This window comes from Eulemur rufifrons, chromosome 21 (genome assembly GCF_041146395.1).
Source record: "Eulemur rufifrons isolate Redbay chromosome 21, OSU_ERuf_1, whole genome shotgun sequence".
Lineage (NCBI taxonomy): Eukaryota > Metazoa > Chordata > Mammalia > Primates > Lemuridae > Eulemur > Eulemur rufifrons.
The window spans coordinates 15,890,432-15,913,107 of NC_091003.1; the positions used below are offsets into that span (position 1 = coordinate 15,890,432).

At 42.4% G+C, this 22,676-nt stretch overlaps 1 protein-coding gene across 1 annotated transcript in view; it reads right to left on the bottom strand.

Moving 5' to 3' along the window:
- Positions 1 to 16,464, bottom strand: part of DEPDC5 (DEP domain containing 5, GATOR1 subcomplex subunit) — a 108,507-nt gene extending 92,043 nt beyond the window's left edge. Inside the window, exons 1-8 of the mRNA XM_069497429.1 lie at positions 16,443 to 16,464; positions 15,473 to 15,591; positions 12,350 to 12,437; positions 11,909 to 11,955; positions 10,391 to 10,476; positions 9,811 to 9,894; positions 8,386 to 8,435; positions 6,120 to 6,189 (exon numbers count right to left, since the gene is read on the bottom strand). Of these exons, the coding sequence (XP_069353530.1) occupies positions 6,120 to 6,189; positions 8,386 to 8,435; positions 9,811 to 9,894; positions 10,391 to 10,476; positions 11,909 to 11,955; positions 12,350 to 12,437; positions 15,473 to 15,530 (483 nt within the window). The 5' untranslated portion in view covers positions 15,531 to 15,591; positions 16,443 to 16,464. The remainder of the gene's footprint in view (positions 1 to 6,119; positions 6,190 to 8,385; positions 8,436 to 9,810; positions 9,895 to 10,390; positions 10,477 to 11,908; positions 11,956 to 12,349; positions 12,438 to 15,472; positions 15,592 to 16,442) is intronic.
- Between the last annotated feature and the right edge of the window lie 6,212 nt (positions 16,465 to 22,676).

The following is a 22,676-nucleotide window of genomic DNA, read 5'->3' on the forward strand; positions in this document are numbered from 1 at the left end:
TGTGTGGGGGAGTAATGACTGCATTTTACAGTTTAAGTTCTCTTTACTTTGAAACTACGAGTCAGTTATTATTGCATTCAAATCACTCTTCTAATGGTCCCTTCTTTTTTTGTTTTGTTTTTTTAGATAGATTTTTTTTGTTAAGATAAAAATTCACGTAACATAAAATTTACCATTTTAAAGTCTACAATTCAGGCCAGGCGTGGTGGCTCACGCCTGGAATCCTAGCACTCTGGGAGGTCAAGGTGGGAGGATTGCTTTAGCTCAGGAGTTCGAGACCAGCCTGAGCAAGAGCGAGACGCCATCTCTGCTAAAAATAGAAAAATTAGCTAGGTGTTGTGGCTCACGCCCATAGTCCCAGCTATTCCAGAGGCTGAGGCAAGAGGATCATTTGAGCCCAGGAGTTTGAGGTTGTAGTGAGCTATGATGACACCACTGCACTCTACCCAGGGTAACAAAATGAGACTGTCTAAAAAAAAAAAAAAAAAAAAGGTCTACAATTCAGTACTTTTTAGTATACTCACAACGTTGTGCAACCATCACCACTCTCTAATTCCAAAACATTTCCATCATTCCACAAGACACTCCATACCTATTAGCAGTTATTCTCTGCTTCCCCTCCCTCTATACCTTAGGGAACCACTAATTTACTTTCTATCTCTATATATTTGCCTATTGCGAACATTTGACAAAATGGAATCATACAACATGTGGTCTTTTGTGATTGGTTTCTTTCACTTAGCATGTTTTCAAGGTTCATCCATGTTGTTGCATGAATCATGCTGCATGAATCAAAAAGAATTTCTTTATTTTTATTGCTGAATAATGTCCCATTGTATGAATATGAACATACCACGTTTTGCTTATCCATTCATCAGCTGATGGACATGTGGGTTGTTTCCACTTTTTGGCTATTGTGAATAATGCTGCTGTGAACATTCGTATGCAAGTTTTTATGAAAAATGTTTTCAATTCCCTCAGGTATATACGTAAGAGTGGAATTGCTGGGTAATTTTATGTTTAACTTTTTAAGGAACCACTAAACTGCTTTATGCAGTGGCTGTAGCATCTTACATTCTCACCAGGAGTGTAAGAGCGTTTCAATTTCTCCATATCCTCCCCAACATTTATTTTCCTTTTTTAAAATTTTATTTTTATTGTAGCCATCTTAGTGGATTTAAAGTAGTATTTCATTGTGGATTTGATTTACATTTCCCAAATGACTAAAAAAGTTGAGCATTTTTTCACATTTTATTGGCCATTTGTGTATCTTCTTTGGAAAAATGTCTATTCGAACTGTTTGCCTACTTTTTTTTTTTTTTTTTTTTGAGACAGAGTCTCACTCTGTTGCCCGGGCTAGAGTGAGTGCCGTGGCGTCAGCCTAGCTCACAGCAACCTCAAACTCCTGGGCTTGAGTGATCCTACCGCCTCAGCCTCCCGAGTAGCTGGGACTACAGGCATGCGCCACCATGCCCGGCTAATTTTTTTTTTTTTTTTGTATATATATATTTTAGTTGTCCATATAATTTCTTTCTATTTTTAGTAGAGACGGGGTCTCGCTCTTGCTCAGGCTGGTCTCGAACTCCTGACCTCCAGCGATCCACCCGCCTCGGCCTCCCAGAGTGCTAGGATTACAGGCGTGAGCCACCGCGCCCGGTCTTTTGCCTACTTTTTAATCATGTTGTTTGCTTTCTTTTCATTTTTTTAAAATTTAGTGTGTGTGTGTGTGTGTGTGTGTGTGCGTGTTTGTTTGTTTTTAGAGACAAGGCCTCATTCTGTCACCTAGGCTACAATGCAGTGGTGGATTGTAGTTCTCTATAACCTCAAAGTCCAGGGCTCAAACAATCCTCCCATCTCAGCCTCCCAAATAGCTAGGACTACAGGCACATGCCACCAGGCTCAGCTCCTTATTTTTTTAAAGTGAATCAAACATTTACTTTATTTGAATGTTTTTCAAAGACACTTTGAAAATTCTAGTTAATTCTGGTTAGGACTTTTTCCATATTTTAATATTTTTATATACATACATATCTATATAATATTGTAACAGTTACTGTTGCCATTCTTAATTTGGAACTTAGGGTGCTTTATTATTTTTATGAAAAATTTCAAATATGCTAAAAAATGTTTAAAATTGTATAAGACACACCCATATACTCACCGCCTAGATCCTACACTTGACATGACATTTGCTACATCATTTACCTATCCATCTTTTCATCCTTTTAGATACCAATTCATCTTATTTTTTCTATAAAGAAATAAGTTACAGACATTGGACATTAATACTCCCTTCCCTTTTATTTTGCCACTTCTAGTCTTTTTGTTTGTTTAAGACAGAGTCTTGCTCTGTTGCCCAGGCTAGAGTGCCATGGCGTCACCCTAGCTCACAGCAACCTCAAACTCCTGGGTTCACGTGATCCTCCTGCCTCAGACTACTGAGTAGCTGGGACTACAGGTGCGTACCACCACACCTGGCTAATTTTTTAATTTTTAGTAGAGACAGGGTCTTGCTCTTGGTCAGGCCTGGTCTTAAACTCCTGACCTCAAGCAATGCTCCCACCTCATCCTCCCAGAGTGCTAGGATTACAGGCATGAGCCACCATGCCTGGCCCACTTCTGGTCTTTTGTGGGCTGGAAAACCAGGTAATGGAACTGGCTATAAAGTTTAACTGAAGTAAGAGGGCCTTAGGACATTAATTAAACTTTGTAGTGCTGATTTCTTTTCACACATTAAAATGTTGTTTTTCTAATCAGATTATGAATTCTTAAGGCGGGGGGAGCACGTGTAAAATTTCATTCAACAAACATTTGAGAGAACACTAAACACCAAGAGTCATGCCAGAGACCTTTGGGGTATAAATGTAAAAGATACAGTCCTTGCCCTCAGGGTGCTTGCAGTGCGGTGGCAAGGCACACAAGCAAGTGTACCCACCACAGTGTGGTAACTGCTAATGTATGCACAAGTCCAGGGTGCCATGGAGATACTTCCAGCCTGTGGGACCAGGAAGGCTTTCCAGAAGCAGAGAAGCCTGGATGAGTGGCTTGGGAAGGTGGGCAGGCAGGATCGAGACACCCCTGACAGGAGAGGGCAGCGTGTGCAAAGATAGGGACACAAGAGAGAATGTGGCATGTTTGGGGAACAGCGAATGGTTGGCTTGGCTAGGATCCTGGGGGGAGAGGGGGAGAAACACATGGGAGAAATGATGAAATGAAGCCCAGACTCAACTGTCTCCCGTGATTTCTCCACTCAGACGTCCAACAGGCATCTCACAAACTGAGCTTTTTGACTTCCCCCCAACCTGCTTATTCCCTGTCATCCCCAACTCATGAATGGCACCAACATCTACCCAGCTGCTCAGTTCTTTTCTTTGCTTCACTCCTCACATCCAATCCATCAGCAAGTTCTGTGGACTCTACCCAGAAAATGTATCTCTACCTGCCCACCTCTCTCCACCATTACAACTCTCACCTTAGTGCACACCACCATCTTCTTGATGGATTACAGGAGGCCTCCTAACTCATTTCTTTGCTTTTTTACTTGCCCCCACAAACAACACTCTACACCAGAGCCAGAGGGGCTGCAGCAGTTAATGCCAAATGCCTGTCCATTCTTCCCTTCCTTCCCAAGTAACTGGAAGATCATTCTATTCTGGGAGGCAAGAGACCCAGTCAAAAGACTAAACTTCCCTGACTCCTTAGCAGCTACAAGTGACTAAATTCTGGAAAGTAAGGTATAAATAAAAGTGTTGTGTCCATAAAGGAAACTGACTTGGGCGGAAGGTACACCCTTCTTGTCTCTCCTCCTCTGTCCTCTGCCTTGAATATGGAGGTGGTTACAGCAGCTCTAGGAAGTCTTATCCTGAGGATGGCAGAACAGGAAGACAGAAGGAGCCCTGGATCACCAATTACTGTAATGCTGTCATACCTGCCATGAATTACAAACCCACGGACTTCTTTTACATGAGAGAAAAAAGTTGACCTTTAAGCATTACAGCCACTGTTACTTTGGGGTTTTAGATCAACAAAATCCAACTTAATGAATACTGATCTTTTAAAGGTATAATTCATGTACTTAAAATCCTTCAATGGATTCTAATTGTCCTTGGAATAAATTCTAAACTGGTTATGATGGCCCTTAAGGCCCTGCATGAACTGGCTGGAACCTGTCTACCTCCTCGCCAACATCATTCTCCCTACCTGTCTGCAGTATTTCCACCACACTGTCCTCTCGCAATTGTTTCCTCGGCCTGGAATGCTCTTCACTGCAACCTTTATACACTGCCTGAGTCTCACCTTTCAGGTACCTTTGCATGAAAACCTTCCCTGCCCACCTTGGTAAAGAAGGTTTTTCTGTTATTCTCCATCTCAATGTTCTATTTCTCTCAGGATTATTAATTTATTTGATTTGTTTGCTAAGGAGGCCAGCCTCAGTCCCTTTCCTTCAGGAGTACTCACCATAATGTCATTATCCCATTTGTGGACGGGGTGACTCATTACATCTGTCCCCCTGCTAGGGTATAAGCTCCTTACCAGCACGATCTTGACTGTGCCATTCACCATGGACCCCAGGGCCTAGCAACAGTAGCTGGCACACAGTAGGTACTTTGATATTATTTGTTTAATAAATGAATGAAAGAGTTTAAAGAGGCAAGCACATGCCAAATTATCATGGTCTTTGTAAGTCATGCTTACAAGTTTTAAATTCTTAGAAAACTAAGGAAAAGCAAATTAAGACCACTATGAAATACCAATTTATGACACCTAGAATTGCAAAAGCCTTTAAAATCTAATGTCAGGTGTTGGAAAAAGTGAAAAACAACAGATTTTATACATTGGTACTAGGAGTATAAACTAGCCCAAATAATTTGACAGTATCTTGCAGAGTGGAACCTGTGACCCAGAAAATATACTCTATATACTTTTTTTTTAAGAGATGGGGTCTTGCTATATCACCCAAGCTGGTCTCAAACTCCTGGCCTCAAGCAATCCTCCCACCTCAGCCTCCCAGGTAGCCGCAACTAAAGCCATGAGCCACCATGCACAGCTCCAAATACACTCTTAATTACAGATTTTTAAAAAAAAATTTAAAGAGATGGGTCTCACTATGCTGCCCAAGCTGGTCTCAAACTCCTGGCCTCAAGCAATCCTCCCACCTCAGCTTTCCAAGTCACTGGAATTATTACAGGTGTGAGCCACTATGCCCAGCCTTTATTTACAGATTTAAAATATAGTACTGAGTACAAAAAAATCTAGCTAAAAATACTACATACATTTTTATTCCACTTAAATAAAACTCAAAAATGAGCAAAACAAATACTATCTAGGGTAAAAAAATATATATGTATTAACATTATGTAAATAAAAAGCTACAAAAATAAAATTTAGATAACGGTTACCTCTAATGGCACTGGTTTTCAACTAAGGGTGATTTGGCCTCTAAGGGGACATCTGGCAAAGTATAGAGACATCTCTGGCTGTCATGACTTGCAGGGTGGGGTGTGGAGGGTGAATCTGGCATCTGGTGAGTAGAAGCCACAGATCTTGCTAAATATTCCACAATGCACAAGACAGCCCCCCACAACATGATTGACATTTGGGGCCAGATAACTCTTTGCTCTGGAGGCCTGTTCTGTACATGTAGCATGTTTAACAGCAACCTCGCTAGATGCCAATGACATAAGCCTCCAGGTGTGACAACCAAAAATGTCTCCAGACATTGTCAAAAGACTCTGTCGGAAGGGGTGAAAAATCACCCCCGGTTGAAAACCACTGCTCTCAGGGGAGACAGGGAGATAGGAAAAAGGAAACGTAGTCAGACAGTTTAATTTTTGCTATGTATTAGTGAGCACAGCACCCTACAGGCTAGATACTACATCTTTCTGTTTAATACTAAATAGACACTTTCAGAAGAAGAAAATAAAGATCAATTCCAAACCAGAGAGATCCAACCATAAGACACCAGAGTTTGAGGAGACCCTGACAGTATTACCAGTTCCACCTGGGCAAACAGTAGCAATCAGGAGATTATCAGATATTTGCTTGATTCTTTTTGATTTTAGGACTTAAGACATAATGTATGAGGAGACAAAACCGAAAAAACATCTTATAAATCTTACCCTGGTATCTTCACTGATATAACCACACATGACCTTCTCATTCTTGACCCACAGCTCACCAGCCTGTGCCCTGAAAGGCGACACACACTCAAATTATTATAAGTCTTACATTAAACCAAGAAGAAACAGGGGCAACTTCAGGTGGCTCCCCGTATTCTGATACTTACATCCAACGGCCTGACTGGTTACAGATTTTCAAAGAGAACTCCATGAACAAATCATCCAATATAAAGAATTCTCATAGCATACTGAGTACGAACAACAGGAGCTCTTAATCTGGGAGTCCATAGACAACATACAGATCTAAGATAGAGCTTCAGGGAATCTGTGAACCCTCTGAAATGATAAGTAAAATTTTCCAGGCAGAGAATCTATAGCTTTGGTCAAACCTTGAAAGGGCCCATATCACAATAAAATGTTGAGAAGCACTGATGAACAATTTTGCTAAGCCCAATTTTGTTTTTTGGGTTTTTTTTGTTTTTGTTTTTGAGACAGGGTATCACTCTGTTGCCTGGGCTAGAGTGCAGTGGCATCATCACAGCTCACTGCAACCTTGAACTCCTGGCCTCAAGCAATCCTCCCACCTCAGCCTTCCAAAGTGCTAAGATAACAGGTGTGAGCTGCACCTGACCTGCTAACCCCAATTTTGATACAGTGAGTTTTCAACAGAGACAAAAATCCATAGTATAGTATCAGGATTAGAACACAAGCAGTCAGGAGACATGAAGGTTCAGGGTCCCTATTCAATGGAGGCCACTTTGCTGAAAAATTACAATGGCAACTTGGTGCTACGTTTTTCAGGCTTGATGTTTTTCCTCTGTGACTTTTGAGGGTGTGAAATGGATAGTACAGTACAAAATGCATGGCTTTCATAGCTGACCAGCCTGGAGAGAAACTGGTCTAGGCAGGAATCCCAGCTCTGGGTGTCACCTAATAGTTGCATGGCCGCAGGGAAATAACTCATGAGGTTCAGTATCCTTATCTTACAGAATGAGACGATACCTACCCTATAGAGTTGTTTTGAAAATTAAACCAAATAATGTGGGGCAATTGTTTAGAACAGCACTAGCACTGAGGACAGGTGCTCAATTAAGAGTACTAGGAACTATTTGTATTAGTGAGAACTATTTAAATATAGCCAATAACACAAAATGCTACCCTGGAGAGAAAGTGGTAGCTGTTGAGGACTGAACCTCTCAAGCTCTTATCTTCTACCAATCTCACTCTCTTTCTCCCAGTATAGTCACCAGCCCAACTTAAGCAATCAGTCTTCAAGAAAAAGATCAGATAAAAGCCAGAAAACACTGTGTACCACAAGTCACAGCTCAGGTTCCGTAGGAAATGCTGAATAATCAATTAACCTCTCTGGGCCTCCCTCATATCTGCAAAATGAACACAGCTGGACCAGGCCTGTGGCTTACACCAAGAGTAATAACTCTTGGTTCTCCTTTGTCCAAAATCAGTCAATGTGGTTAATATGAATCCTGCCCCACCCATCTTTTAGGGCTCCTGGAAAGGTCAAATGAGATACTGTACATGAGAGGACTTGGTAAACTGTAAAACAGTTTATTAATATTATTACTATGGAAATAGTTCTTTATTAAAACACATACACACATACACACACACACACACACAAACACACACAATGCAATGTTGACCCTTACTCCTAAGCCTTTAATTTTTCCCTACCCAACAGCAACCAAGAATAGCCTGGAGGCAGTATTTTTCTCTTTTCTACTGGTTCAAGGGAGAAAGAAATGCCACTGACAAATGCAAGCCCAAAATTTATATCCCCCAGGACACAATCCAAAAGCACGCATGGCTTCCCACAGTGTGCAACAGAAGTGAATGGCACACTGCCAAGCCCTAGACAGCGATGAAGGGGACCTGGGAAGCAGCAGTCCTTGATTTATGCATGAGCTCAGGCAGGTCACTTCCCTCCTTTTTCTATCAAATGAGTTGTTTGGTGTCAGTGATCTCCACTATCCTTTATAACTAAGTTTCATCATTCTGTGAATTAAAAAGTTAAAATAAGTTACAATGTGATCAAACAGGCTAGGGTCCCAAGTTTAGTATTTAAAAAAGCAAAAAGCCAGGCACACTGGCTCACACCTGTAATCCTAGCCCTCTGGGAGGATGAGGCAGGAAGATTGCTTGAGCCCAGGAGTTCAAGATCAGCCTGGAAGCTGATATCCAATGTGACTCAAATGCTTTATGTAGCCCAGTTACTGCATAGGTAAGTCAAGAGTGATATAATAGCTACCTGATGCCAGCAAATTCCACCTTCTGGGTAATATAAGCACATGTGCTGACCTAAGGGGAGAGAGACAAAGAGATTCAATATATCAAGCCCATGAAAAGTCACAAGTGAGGTCTCCTGGCTTTATAATCCCTTCTAACAACCCAAAGTTCAATTAACTTGGGAGTAACACATTTACCCCACAGAAAAACGTGCTGAAGCAGGTATAACAATAGGTGCTTAAAGAGTCTGGCAAGTATAAACAATAGTAAAGACCAGGTGGATAATAAATGGCCAGCTTCACAAATATACTTACCTTCACATATTTACATCTGTAACTACATTTATATGCTCATTTAAATATAGTAGTTTCTCATTTTATTTCTCATTTTAGAAAATGGAACCCTCCCTCATCAAATAAAAAATAAGCCAATTTGTTTTTTCCTGAAAATACACACTGTATGGCATTTCAATATATATAATTTGTCATTTCATAATATGCAAACACTCCAATAAGGAGAATTTTCAGAACCAGGTCACAATTCTGATGAGCTGATCTTTTGAGTAAAAAATGTCCATTAAAAATAAATAAGGAGGCCGGGCGCGGTGGCTCACGCCTGTAATCCTAGCACTCTGGGAGGCCGAGGTGGGCGGATCGTTTGAGCTCAGGAGTTCGAGACCAGCCTGAGCAAGAGCGAGACCCCATCTCTACTAAAAATAGAAAGAAATTATATGGACAGCTAAAAAATATATATAGAAAAAATTAGCCAGGCATGGTGGTGCATGCCTGTAGTCCCAGCTACTCGGGAGGCTGAGACAGGAGGATCGCTTGAGCTCAGGAGTTTGAGGTTGCTGTGAGCTAGGCTGACGCCACGGCACTCACTCTAGCCTGGGCAACAGAGTGAGACTCTGTCTCAAAAAAAAAAATAAAATAAAATAAATAAATAAATAAATAAGGAAAATGGGAGGAGGGTACAGCAAAAAGCAGTCTGACCCAGAAGTCACAAGATCTGGGTTCTCGCCAAGTGTCAACTGTTTACTAGCTATCTAGCCTTGGGCAATCACTTAACTTCTCGATCTCAGTTTTCAACTCTGTAAATTAGGGATAATACAAATCTCTCCATAAGGAGGAGATGTGAAGAACAAATGAGATCAAGTGGAAATCTGAAAACTAAAATACCATTCAAATGTAAAATATAGTAAAATTTTCCATTCAAACCTAAAATGTAGAGTAACAATCTGTAACAATAAACAAAACAAAGCTCAAAAAAGCTATGAAAAGAAAATAGAAGAACACACAAGATGCTTATAATAATCATTTGTAGATGCTGGAATCAGAAATGGTTTTACTCTCTTTTCCCTACTAAGCTCTTCTAAATCTTTATGATAAACAGGAGTTACTCACAATAATGGAAAAAGTAACAAACTGTTTTTAAAATCACACCTTACCAAACTTTTCTTTAATCGCCACATATCCCCACGGCCAATATACTGATCCTTAAAAGTTAATTCCACTAGGTCAAGGGTCACATCCTAAAAGAGATAATAAAATAATAATTTTTGCATTACTCTGTCACAATTTATAGTCGTAAGATAATGCCCACTCACCATGGAAAAATCCTTTTTGCAAAAAAGAAAACTACTAGAAGACCACTCAATAGCAGAATCCTAATAAACAGAATTTCATTCTATCAAAGAAGGCTTTCAAGTATACATGATAACTTTACAACTAATCCTACAGTATTAGTATTTTATTAGTATTTAGCACTTTCATAGAAAGTTTTAAATATAGTTCATATACAGAATCTGATTAGGACAAGCTTCAAAAAAAGGGGGTGGATAAATGCAACCACATACTATCTATAACCTAAAAGACATATATATATATATATATATATATATATACAGGGCCACATATTTAATAGTCTAACACTATATTTAAGTAACCCATTATTTCCTTAGTGACTTAATCTTAAGGAAGTATACTAATCATTTCAAAAAGATATTCCAGTCCAGAACAAAGACAAACCTTAGGGTCTACAACATTCACATAGACATCCTGGTAAGGTCTTAGTCGGAATACTTGAGTCACAGTCTGGTCCACACTGATAGTTTCTGAAACAGAGAAGAAATCTGGCTCAGGTAATATATTTTGAAAAAGTTAGTATATATATCCTAATCTATAAATACTCAGACTTTCAACAAGCAACACAATTGATCATTTGCCAAGGGCAAGACACGTTCTCTCCCTTCCAGGAGCTTAAACCTAAGCAATTAAAAGAGAGAGAGAGAGAGAGAGAGAGAGGCTAGGTGCAGTGGCTCATGCCTGTAATCTTCACAGAAAAAAAAAATAGAAAAATTAGCTGGACATGTTGGTGCACATCTGTTGTCCCAGCTACTCGGGAAGCTGAGGCAGGAGGATCACTTGAGCCCAGGAGTTTGAGGTTGCAGTGAGCTATGAAGATGCCACTGCACTCCAATCTGAGCAAGAGTGAGACCCTGTTTCAAAAACGAAAAAGAAAAAAAAATGAGAGCAAAAGAGAAGAGGAGAGAGGGAAAAAGGAAAAAGAGAGGGAAAAGAAAGAATTTAAGAAGCAACATAAGAAAGTTCAAAGACCTATAAAAATCCAGAAGAGGAAAGAGATCCTTTTTTGTTTAGAATGAAGGTATCAGTGGTAGTTAAGGAAGAAATAAACTTTTCAATGAGCCCTGCAGTCTGGTAAATAAGAAACACACAGGTGGCAGGAGATGGGGTGAGGGTATGAAGATCATTCTTAGGATTAAGGTTTTACAGAATGTTTCCCCATCAAATTGAAATATTGAGTGGCAGAACATGAGTGGTTGACATCAAAGCCCTTTAGAGCAACCCAGAAGTTTTTTTGTTTTTTCTCTTACTACTTAAGGAATTATCTGTTTAAAGAATTTATTTTAAGGAAGAAAATAAATGTAGGAAATTATCTTAATCATTGTCAATTAATATTTTGGTTCCTTGAGTAGCATGGCATAACCATTACAGGAAAAAAGAAAAGATTTGGATCTAGAATGAGTAAGTAGAATCACCACTCTGGCTCCACTCAGATTATAGGGTAGCTAAGACTAAATTTCCTCACTTACTTGAGTTTTTGGGAGGATAAAGATAGATTATAAAAAGCTCCCAGGACGGTGCCTTGCACACATGGTGTGCAATTATTATATTTCTTCCCCTACCACTCAACTCACCCAGAGGAGGCACCTAACAAATATTTTGTGAAGAAAATATACTATTTAGGAAAACATGCTTTACCTACAATTACTACAGTTATGTATAAAGCTTTATATATTCAGATTAACTTTTCTCCTGACCCTAAATAAAGATTATTTCTTCAGTGCCTTCAAGATGCTGACAAACGAGATTCCTTGGCAGTTTTGGTATCTGACAATTTTTTCTTAGAGGGAACACAATTTGATAAGAAGTACTTGCCCTCATCCCCTGAGATTATGAAGAGAGGTTTCTCACTGTTTCTGAGATGCTAAACGTAAAACTCTCAAAGAGAGACATCATATTTACCTTTCTGTAAATCTTCTTTAAGTGACTTGACCTGCAAAAGCAGAGGGCTGGAAAAGAAAGCAACAAAGAGGTGAGATACTGTAAGCAGTAACCCCCCAGTTTTCTTCCTCCCGGACAAAAAGCAAACTGATCACTTCGTACATATTTGTTTAACTTGTAGTACAACAATGGGAGAAAACTCCCTTAGAAACAAAGAAACTCTGCACATGCACTAAAGGAAATGGATAAATGCTACAGAATTTTTCAGAGTTGTCATCTCAGCTTTAAAACAGAAAGAATGGACCAATTTTAAAAATCTATTGTTTTATCAAATCCTAGAGGGCATGAGCATTTTTAGAGGCTTTTGCTATCCTGCCGTCCTTCAAGCCCCTTAGACAAAGTATTAAGATCACTTAGGATCAGTAGGCTGCCCAGTTCCCTTGATCCTAACAAGACACTCACCTGTATTCATCGTTGGGGTGAGCAATCTCTACAATGTCTCCAAGCTTGATGTGAGGAAATACTTTGGGGTTCACAACTAGCTCATCATCTGAAAGACAATTCAGAGATCTCAAGTAGAAAACACACTCATTTGGGTGACAGGTATACTGTGTATGTTCTCACAATGGCTTCTCACAACCCCATCGGGTTGGTATTACTACTCCATTTTGAATTGAGGTTTAGAACAACTAAAGCTTTTGCACAGGAAGCTAGTGAGTAGCTTAGTGGGACAGTGCTCAGGTACCTTTGTCTCTACAGCCCATGTTCTTTCTACTATCCTACTAATCCCAGAGAAAAAGGGGTGCTTGGTCCCTGGATATTAGGCCTCTGGGACATCCCTTTTTTTTTTTTTTTTTGAGACAGAGTGTCACTCTGTTGCCCGGGCTAGAGTGAGTGCCGTGGGGTCAGCCTAGCTCACAGCAACCTCAAACTCCTGGGCTCAAGCGATCCTACTGCCTCAGCCTCCCGAGTAGCTGGGACACTATAGGCATGCGCCACCATGCCCGGCTAATTTTTTCTATATATTTTTAGATGTCCAGCCAATTTCTTTCTATTTTTTTAGTAGAGACGGGGTCTCACTCTTGCTCAGGCTAGTCTTGAATTCCTGAGCACAAACGATCCACTCCCCTAGACCTCCCAGAGTGCTAGGGTTACAGGCGTGAGCCACCGCGCCCGGCCTGGGACATCCTTTTATTCCCTCAAATATCACGTATCTGGCATACACCAGCACAAAATAGGCTGGTTCCCACAGATATAGCACAGTCCCTTATATTATAGAACGTTCAAAGAATTTCACAAACACTTTCATGTGACCCTCACAATAAACCTTTGGACCTAACAGGAGTGAGGAAATAACTTGGGATATAAAGTGACTCATCTAAGGTTAGACAGCTAGTAACAGGACTGCCAGGAGTGATCACTGGTCCCAGGTTCCTTCTACTTAAAGCTTACCACCTCTCTCACAAGTCATAAAAATCAAGCCAAATAAAATGGCCTGGACTTTCAAGAGCAGCACCTGATCAGGGAAAAACTTCAGGTATCAGTTCACATTAGAGTCCAAAGAGACCCTTAACATATAAGGGGGACATGGTTTCACATGCTTATCTACCCCGACCCTCCAAGGGGCAGGAGGGAGAGAACTCTTTCAAATATTACAAATGCAGAATTATAAAGAAAGAATGATTGTTTTGCTGTTCTAATTTGGGGGGCAAGACATCGCCTTTAATTATGCTAACACCATGAGAAATATATCCAGATTTCATATATAATCAGACCCAAGAAAAATTCAGCCTAGTAAAATGAAGCACTGGGTTACTCCCAAATTTTATGTGGTATGTTTCCATTGACAGTTTTATGCTAAATCCTCTGTGAAGCCTCCCCCTAACATCCATAGTCTGAATTAAGCCCCCGAGCACATATTTCCTTCTGCTTGGTTTTATCATTTCCTTTTTGCATGTCTGTCTCATCAAGCTGAAAGCTCCTTAGAGACAAGGGACCTTGTCACATTCATAAACTTTATGTTTAGCACAGGTATACACCTAATAAATATTTGTTGGTTATATTTTTATTAATGGTCCTGCAGAAAACTGGAAACAGTACCTAGCTACCTTTGTCTTATAGCAGAAAACATAGACTTGTATACATTGTATACACTGTATATAATGTATCCTTGGATTCTTCCCTCTGCCAAAAGTTACTAATGTTGCCTATTCAGCTATACTCCACAAATATTAATATTTAAGCAACGTCGATAGCACACAAAGTATAGTGTTAACAATAGACTGTTTTAGCAGAAATTGTATTTTAAGTATAGCAATACCTGGCATATCCTTGTCCTAGTAATTATAATGGCTACATTTATTGAGCAGAGCCTGTTACTCTGCTAAATGCTTTACAAAGATCATTGTACTTAAACCTCACAACACCCTATGATATAGAAAATATTGTTTTCAGCCAGGCGTGGTGGCTCACACGTGTAATCCTAGCACTCTGGGAGGCCAAGGTGGGTGGATCATATGAGTTCAGGAGTTCGAGACTAGCCTGAGCAAGAGCGAGACCCTGTCTCTCTCTAAAAATAGAAGCTAGACAACTAAATATATATATATAGAAAAAATTAGCCGGGCATGGTGGCGCATGCCTGTAATCCCAGCTCCTCGGGAGGCTGAGGCAGAAGGATTGCTTGAGCCCAGGAGTTTGAGGTTGCTGTGAGCTAGGCAGATGCCACGGCACTCTAGCCCAGGCAACAGAGTGAGACTCTGTCTCAAAAAAAAAAAAAAAGAAAGAAAGAAAAGAAAATATTGTTTTCCCTTTTTGGCAGTCCTTGTCCTCTGGAGGCTTATGCACACATAGCATAGAAGCAAATGCATCCTAAAATACAAATTAAAAAAAAAAGATTCATTGTATTAATTACAATTTCTGAAGTAAATGAAGTTGTTAACACAGAAGGTAAAAGTATTCCTTTACAAAAGAAAAAAAATTATACTGCTAAGTGCCCTCTTATTCTGCAGATTTATGGACTCAAGAGGCAAAGAGAAACTATTCTGAAGCCCTCAAACTTGCAGATAAGGTAAACTAGGGGCTTGCCCGAGGTCACAGGGGAAGTTAGAGGCAGAGCTGGTACTGAGATTCTGGTCTAGTGCAGCATAACATGCTGTATCCTGTCCCTTCTTCCCATGTCTAGGAGCCAGGCAAAGGTTCATGCTTTGATCATACCTGTTCTATGTACATCTAAACTACTTCTCTCTCGCTGAATGCAAAACAAATACCATTTCAGTTTCTCTTATCTGCCAAACCAGTGCAGGCTGGAATCTTATGAAACATATACAGTAAACTTATAATAAACAACACAATTAAACAACCTGCAACATTCACAATGTTCCTTAAAAGTCTGAATGCAAATGGTTTAGAAGGGTCTGACCGCCCTCCTTGTTGCTGTATATTATAGTTGCTGCTTAACTCTGTTAAGTTGCCTGTCTAGCCTCCATTGTCACGAGTTGGGGTGTAATTTTCAAGGCACTGGGACACATCAGACACACCAGAACCTCAGCCAACTTACACAACCCCCAAAGATCAATCAATACTGACCACTGCCCCCAAAGCCCTTCTTGTGGATGACCAGTTTGTAGACCTTTGTTGTTCTCATCTTGCACCGTTGTTTTACTTCAGCTGTTCCAAGCGTGGGGAAGAGAAGTCATCTTGCCTCCCTACCATTGAAACAAACAACAAGGTTGAATGTTAGACTTTTCCTTGCAATTGTTCTTTGATTTTAGGCCAGGGAAGATACTGGTGTTGCTCAGCTGACATGTGGTGCCAAGTGACTCTTGGATGAAGTCACTCCTCCAATTACAAGGAAGGATGGAGAACAAATAGAACCACGGAATCAGAGAACTAAGAGGTATTTGGGCCAGGGTCTAGTCAAACCTGAGAACAGATTTTCTCTCTGTCTCTGCAATTCATTTGCAGGGAATGGCCCCTCATTATCTTGTCTCCACCTACATCAATCACACTCAAATATTAAAGAGATCGTAAAGGAGGTTAGCCCACTCATTTTGTAGATGAGAAAAGTGACAGCCAGAGCAAGGGACTTGCACAAGGTCACTCAGAGATACTCCTACCGTTCGCGTTTCGCCGCCAACGTCCCGGGCAAGGCGACTACAAAGAGGAGGAAGATATTGGTCCTTCCCCGAATCTCCATCCGTACCAACTCTCAGCGGGTCTTCCCGCCTCCATTTAACAGCGGAAGCCGCTGAGTCTCAGAGAGGGAGAGAGACTTGTCCAAGGTCACACAGCGGGTTCGGGGCTCAGCCGGGACTCGAACCTCAGCCACAGTCCCCCATACCTCAAGCCCCTCAGAGCGCCAGTCCGGGGCGGACAAGCTCCACTCACCCGCAGCTCCAGAGCCCCTTCCCGCCTCAGACCGGGGGCCCTGGGGCCGGACCCTCTCCAGGTCCCTCGCGCCTCCCCTGGGCACCCGGCCTGAGCCTCCACGGCCCGCGCAGCTTCCGCCCGTGAGCTTGGGGCGCCGGCAGGCCCGCCCGGGCCACGGAGCGCTCACCTGAGAACGCGCGCCGCTCGGGTGGCTCCGCCCCGGGGCCCCGCCCCCTTCCCGCCCCCGCGCCCCGGGCCTCTCTCGCAGGGCCTCCGCCCTCTCGGTGGCCGCGCCACTTCCTCATCCGGGGCTCGCGCCGGGGGCGGGGCGTCGGGAGAGGCCTCCTGCTCAGGCCGCTTCCAGGCGTTTCCCGCTCGCGGGCCTACTTGGCCGCCGGCTTCGCAGAGGAAATCCATTCGCTCTCAAACAACCCAAAACAGATGCCACTGAGTCCCGTTTTTTGTGTATAAACGAGGCTAATGACACTCACTTGGCCTCACAGGGCTGAGGGGCGCTAAAGAGGGTTTCTGGGAGAACTTCTGTGAAACGCAAAGAAAGGGCTGAGGACAAGAGCGTTAGTGTGATGGCCCCAGCTGGGACGTGTCCACTTTGGGGGTCTTTTCAAACCCTTCCAAACTCCAAAAGATGATCTGCACCCGTCAGGTTATTAATAACAGTAGCTACCATGGCTTAGCAGACATCGTTATGTAATCGGTGCATTCCTGGTAGGTGGTAGATACAGGTAGATCCTGTTTCACAAACGCGGAAACAGCCCGAGGAAACGAGGAAACGTAGCTCCTCACAGGGAAACGAAGACGATCCTGACCCACTCTAACCAGTATCCTCAGGTCACACCCAGGGCTCAGGCTAAGCTCCCATCTGTCCAGATATCTTTATCTCCTCAGGAGAAAACCAGAGCTGGGTGGGCTGTGCCAGGTGCCGGCCAAAGGCCCCAGACAAGTTGCCAGCTCCACCTGCTGCCACTGCCACCACACCCTGGTCTAGGCCAGTGGTTTTTGATCTTGGATGGCTGCGCCTCTAGGGGCCTCCTTGCTTCCACTCTGGCAGCGGGAGAGGTCTTTCTATAACCGGAATTAATGTTTTGGTCAAGCCACTCCCCTGCTGTTTGTAATATATAATCAAGTGGATTGCAACAGTTACAAAATTTTTCCAGGATAAAATGTTACATGTAAAAGAAACTTATGTTGCCACTTCAGAAGATACACCCAGATCCCCTGCCGGTTTCTGTCTTTATCAGCCCTGATTGGTGGGAGGTCTTTCCATTCCAGAGGGAGCTTCTGGGCGCTAGGGGGAATCCGATTCCTTCTCCTGAGAGCGGTCTATAATTGGTATCTTATCTTAGAAATGCCAGTATTTCACTTGTTAATTTAGCAACTCTCATTAAAAAAAACAAACCTTCGAAGCTTTGAAAATTTTTGTTTGTTTGTTTTTTCTTTTAAAGCTGGTTAAAGTTAGGAAGGCCAGAGCTGACAGTGCTCAGATTGGGGATCCAATAGTCTTGATTCTACAACTGCTGTGCTACAGCCACCTGCCCATTGCCTGTTTTTAGCTGCATGGCCTCGCACAAGATACTTTTCTGTTCTCAAATTTCTCCCATATCGAATAGAAATAAAAAGTACATGTCCTTCCTACTTCACAAGGTGTTTGAGGGCCAAACAAGGCGAGGGATATATTACATTAGGTCTTTGAAATTAAAAAACTAAAAATGCTTTATAAATGTGCATAATGTACATAAATATAATTAACCAAAAGCATAAAACTCATGGGGAAATTGGCTCTCCTTGGACTTTTAGGGCATTAAACGATATATACGATGCTTCTTTTGGATGTTGTTATGTGTGCTGCTTCCTATAAAGATAAGCAAGGTAGAGACTAGGATGAGGCAGTGAGCCTAGAGAAATACTGGCCTTAGCGTACAAAATGGTAAGGAGATTCCAAAAAAACTCAATAAGCAAAATAAATGATATTGGAATATATTTTTTAAAAATCAAAATTAACACAAAAAATACGGTGGCTCACACCTGTAATCCCAACACTTTGGGAGGCTGAGGCAGGAGGATTACTTGAGGCTAGGAGTTTGCGACCAGCCAGGGCAACATAACAAGACCCTGTCTCTACAAATAATAATAATTTTTAAGAGAATTTCTGATGAACGAACTATCACATTTTTAAATAAAGACAAGATCAATAATGGTGTTGTGCAGAGCCACATTGAAACCTGGGGCAAAAGAAAAACATCAGTAATATTGGGCTTCTCAGACCTGCATCTATAGGCATATAGATGCCTGGGAAAGTACTTGCAGATGTAGATACTGTAACTTTAGAAATGTTCTAAAGTAAATTTCTAGTTAATTTATCCAAGCAGTATCTGTGTATATTAGAAAAACAGTAGCCTATACATGAACTATACATATATATGGACTCATACAGGCTGTAAACAATAGGATTAGAACATTTGGGTTTGTGTATCTCCAGCTCTAACTAAAGTTGGGAAAACCACTATCTCAGCCAAAATGCATGTTCAGGTTCAAAGATATCTTGATCAGAGGAAAGAGAATTAAAATCTCCCCCTAAACCTCCAAACTTTTAGTTCTCTAGTCTGCCAGGTGGATAAGCTCCAAGAAGCAACGGATTTCTATTTTTAACACAAAGCTGTGTAATTTTGGGCAAGTCGATTTCGTTCTCAGGACCCTCTCATTTCCCTCCTGGGTAAACATTTTTTCCTTCCTACAAACACATCTGTTGAGCAACTACTTTTGTGCCAGACACTGTTTTAGGTGCTGAGCATAGAGCGATGAACAAAACAAAGTGGAAGAGGACAGATGATAAACGAGTCAATAAAGAGATAAAAATGAAACACGATAATTTCAGCTAGTGTTAAAGCTGTGAAGAAATTAAAACAAGGTGCTATAACCGACTGGAGGCAGGGTTCTATTTAGAAATAGTGGTCAGTGTGATTAGAAGAAGCAGGGGACTGGCTTGACCTAAAACACTGATTCCAGTTATAAAAAGATCTCTCAGGCTGCCAGTTTGGAAACGGTGGGCGGAGGGTGGCCCTAGAGGTGCAGCTGTCCAGGATCGAAAAATGGTGGCGTGGCCCAGGGTAGTAGCAGTGGACACTGGCACTGTGCCCTGGGGCTACCAGCAGCAGAGCTGAAAGGTGTGTTTCCCTTTAAGAGTCTGAGCCGCAGGGGCGGGGTTGAGGGCCGCTGGGGCTAGCAGAGGGCGTGAGGTCCACCCCGGGAAGAGCCTCCCCTTGGAGTGTGCGCGCGCCGTGCGGGGGCGGGACTTGGGAGAGTCCGCATGGCTGGCTCAGGCCCCGGATGAGGAAGTGCAGGGGGACCATAGAGACGAAGAGGCGGCGGCGGCCGGAGCGCCCCCGGGTTTTCAGCTCCGTAGGCTCAGGTACACTTGGCGGCGACGGGGCTGCGGCTGCAGAGGCAGAGCTGGCCGGGCAAGCGCGGGCCGCGGACCAGGCCTCAGGGTAAGAGGCCGGGGGCGGGAAGGCCTCGGACGTAGTCGTCCCGCCCCACTCCACCCTGGGGGAACCCTCCGCCCGGCGGTCCTGGCTAAAGGGGAGCCCGGGCCCCCAGTCCTCTCCGGGCGCCAAAAGGAACGGAGGCTGCGCTGCGGGAGGCAGCAAGACCCAGGGAGAGGGAGGAGACCGGGCCCCTCGTCGCTAGAGGAAAACGGCTCCTCCGAGTCATGGCTCCGACGAGAAAATGCACTCCTCTTCAACCTCGATAAGACAGGGAGCCCCCCAACTTCTCTCCTAGAGCAGGACGACGCCCCTTGTCATGGGCGTACGCGCTTGCTCTGCTCCCGTCAGTTTGTCAGCAGGAGACCCTCTCCCAGAGTGCTAGGGAGGGATTCTGAACTTATCCTAAGGAGGGATAAGAGATTACCCCTAAACGAGACCTTTCCCCCTACTTTGGTCAGCGCCGCCCAGGTGAAGAGTGACACTCTCAACTTGCCTAAAAGTGACAGAGGGAATCTTTCTTCCCTGTAGGAGAGGGACTCCCCTTCTTTATTTTTCACCTTTATCCCAAGATGTAAAGAGGAAGACCCTGAATCTACTTTATGATATTAGAAGTCAGCCTTTCTCCCCCTCCCCCCATCATGTCCACAGAGGGAGCCTCGCTTCTTTTCTTCCCTTTAAGTCTCCTGGTGTGCGATGAGCTCCTTTCCCTTGCACAATTACGCGCATGGCTTTTGGAGTGTGATAGTTGCAAGCTTGTGTCTCCCACTTAATATCTTTGTGACCTTGACTAATTGCTTAACTTGTCTCAGTCTCAGTTCATCTCTAATTTGGGCACTTTTCTTAGAATTGTCATGAGGGCTAAAGGAGCGTTTGTGTAAATGCTTAGTACATAGTAAGCTTTTGGTAAGTTCTTGCTATTACTATTACTTAATTTGTTAAAAAAGAAAACTAGTATCTTGCACAGAGAAGTAGATTTTTCTCTGTGTGCCCCTCCTATGCTCATGACTAGTGTTCAACCCATCCTTTCCCACAGGAGAGGAAGGACCCCACCCCAGGTGTAGAAAGAGACATTTCCACTCCCCTTAGATCTTACCACACTTTACTTCCCAAATTAACAAAGAGGGCCTCACTGAAAATAATCAGGAAAAAAGGGCTTAGCTTTTTGGAAACAGGTCTGTACTCTTAAGAGGGAGGGAGAGCTAATGCCAGAAGCCAGCCTTTCCTTTGTCCATAGAAACTATCACTTCTTCCTGAAGAGATGTCGTCTCCCACTCCCCCCCCCACTTGCTCTAGTGACAAAAAAGCTTCCTTCTTTCTGCGCATCTCCCCATCCCCCAAGAGGGCAATTCTAACTTCTTCCTTTCTCTTGCTTTTCCAAGAAAAATAAGACTCTATACCTATGAAGAGAGATCTCTTTCTCCCCGTATATCTAGAGTGGCGCAGATGGTTTCTTTTCTCCTGTTCATTTGAAAAAGAGATGAAAATCTTTTATGCAGGGAGCCTTTGTCAGTGGAAATCAGGAGCATTTTTACCGTTTCACTCCTTACATGGAGACAGAGGGATCCTTTTTCTTCATGCTAATAAAGGGAGGAAAAGGGAAACAATCCTTGATGCTTTTGAGATTTCCTGCACACTCCGTGTTGAAGAGCTGAGCCCTGTTTAGTATATGCACTTCCCCTGCCTCACTTTCGGTTTGTCTTGAGACCTTGTTAAAAGATTTCTTTCTCTTCCTCAAGAAGAGGCCCCCTTCTCCACATTCTCTCTTGGAGGGATTGGCTACAATGTCTGAATCTTTGGAAAAGAAAGCCCCTTTCTCAAGGTGAAAGGAGTGTTTTGAACTTCTGAGGGCCTGATCATTATTGTGAATATTGTTTCTTGACACAAGCATGGCAGCGCCCTGTGTGAACAGCCCCTTTGCATTGAAATTAAAGGGAGGGGAGAACTTCAGCCTCAGGATTATTGGGGCACATGGTTTTCTGTTCTGCTGTTTTCTTTGTTTGATTTTTTTTTTTCTTATTTTTTGCTTATTGGTGTACATTTTGTACCTCCACAACTTTTGTTTTGGGGAATGTTTGAATGACTAAAGTAAAAGTTGCCACTTTGCCAGGTTTTTAGTATTATAAAATGTATTCTAATGAAATTGAGAGCTGCAATGTTAATCCTTCACTGGTGGGGGTTTTTTTTTTTCTTTTTTCTTTTTTCCTGTTTTTGTTTAGGTGGGATAGAAATTAACACTGCCAAATTACTTGCAGGCACACTAAAGAAAAGCTTTCCATCTTTTTGTAAGTAAAGTGTCTTAAATTACCTCAAATGGCCTTGAGTACTTGCAGAGGGAATTAGTCTGAGCTCTGTACCACCATTGTTGGTGTCGGTAGGTGTGCTTTGCTGAAACAAAGAGAAGTAGAAAAGTTATCCTTTAGAGCTTTGGGGTTTTTATGGGTGGCTGGACCTTTTAAGCTTATTTTGATTAACATGTGAAAAACAATTCCAAGAAAGTTCACATAACTTTCACTTAACACGCTCTAGGCCTTGCCTCTAGTAGCTGTGCCACAGGATAGGGACCCTGGCTTCCTGACTTGGAAACCAGCAGCTAAGACTGCTCACAGCAGTACTTCTGCATTTGAAACAGAAAGATCATGAGATAATTGTTCGCAAAAAAGAGAAGATCTTCTTTTGTTGGAATAATTTTATTGCATACTCTCTATAAATATTAGTCTTTTTATTTATTTTTTTTTTTGGAGTAAATCTATTCCCTGAACAATCTAATACAGTACTTATTTGTGTAATGGTAATAACAAGCCAGTAGCAGCTAGGAAGAGTTGTTCATAAAATCTATGGTTTATTTTTTGCTTATACCTCAAACTAGATAATTATCTGGTGTCCTCACCCAGTAGGTTGATTATAAGTCATTAGTAAGG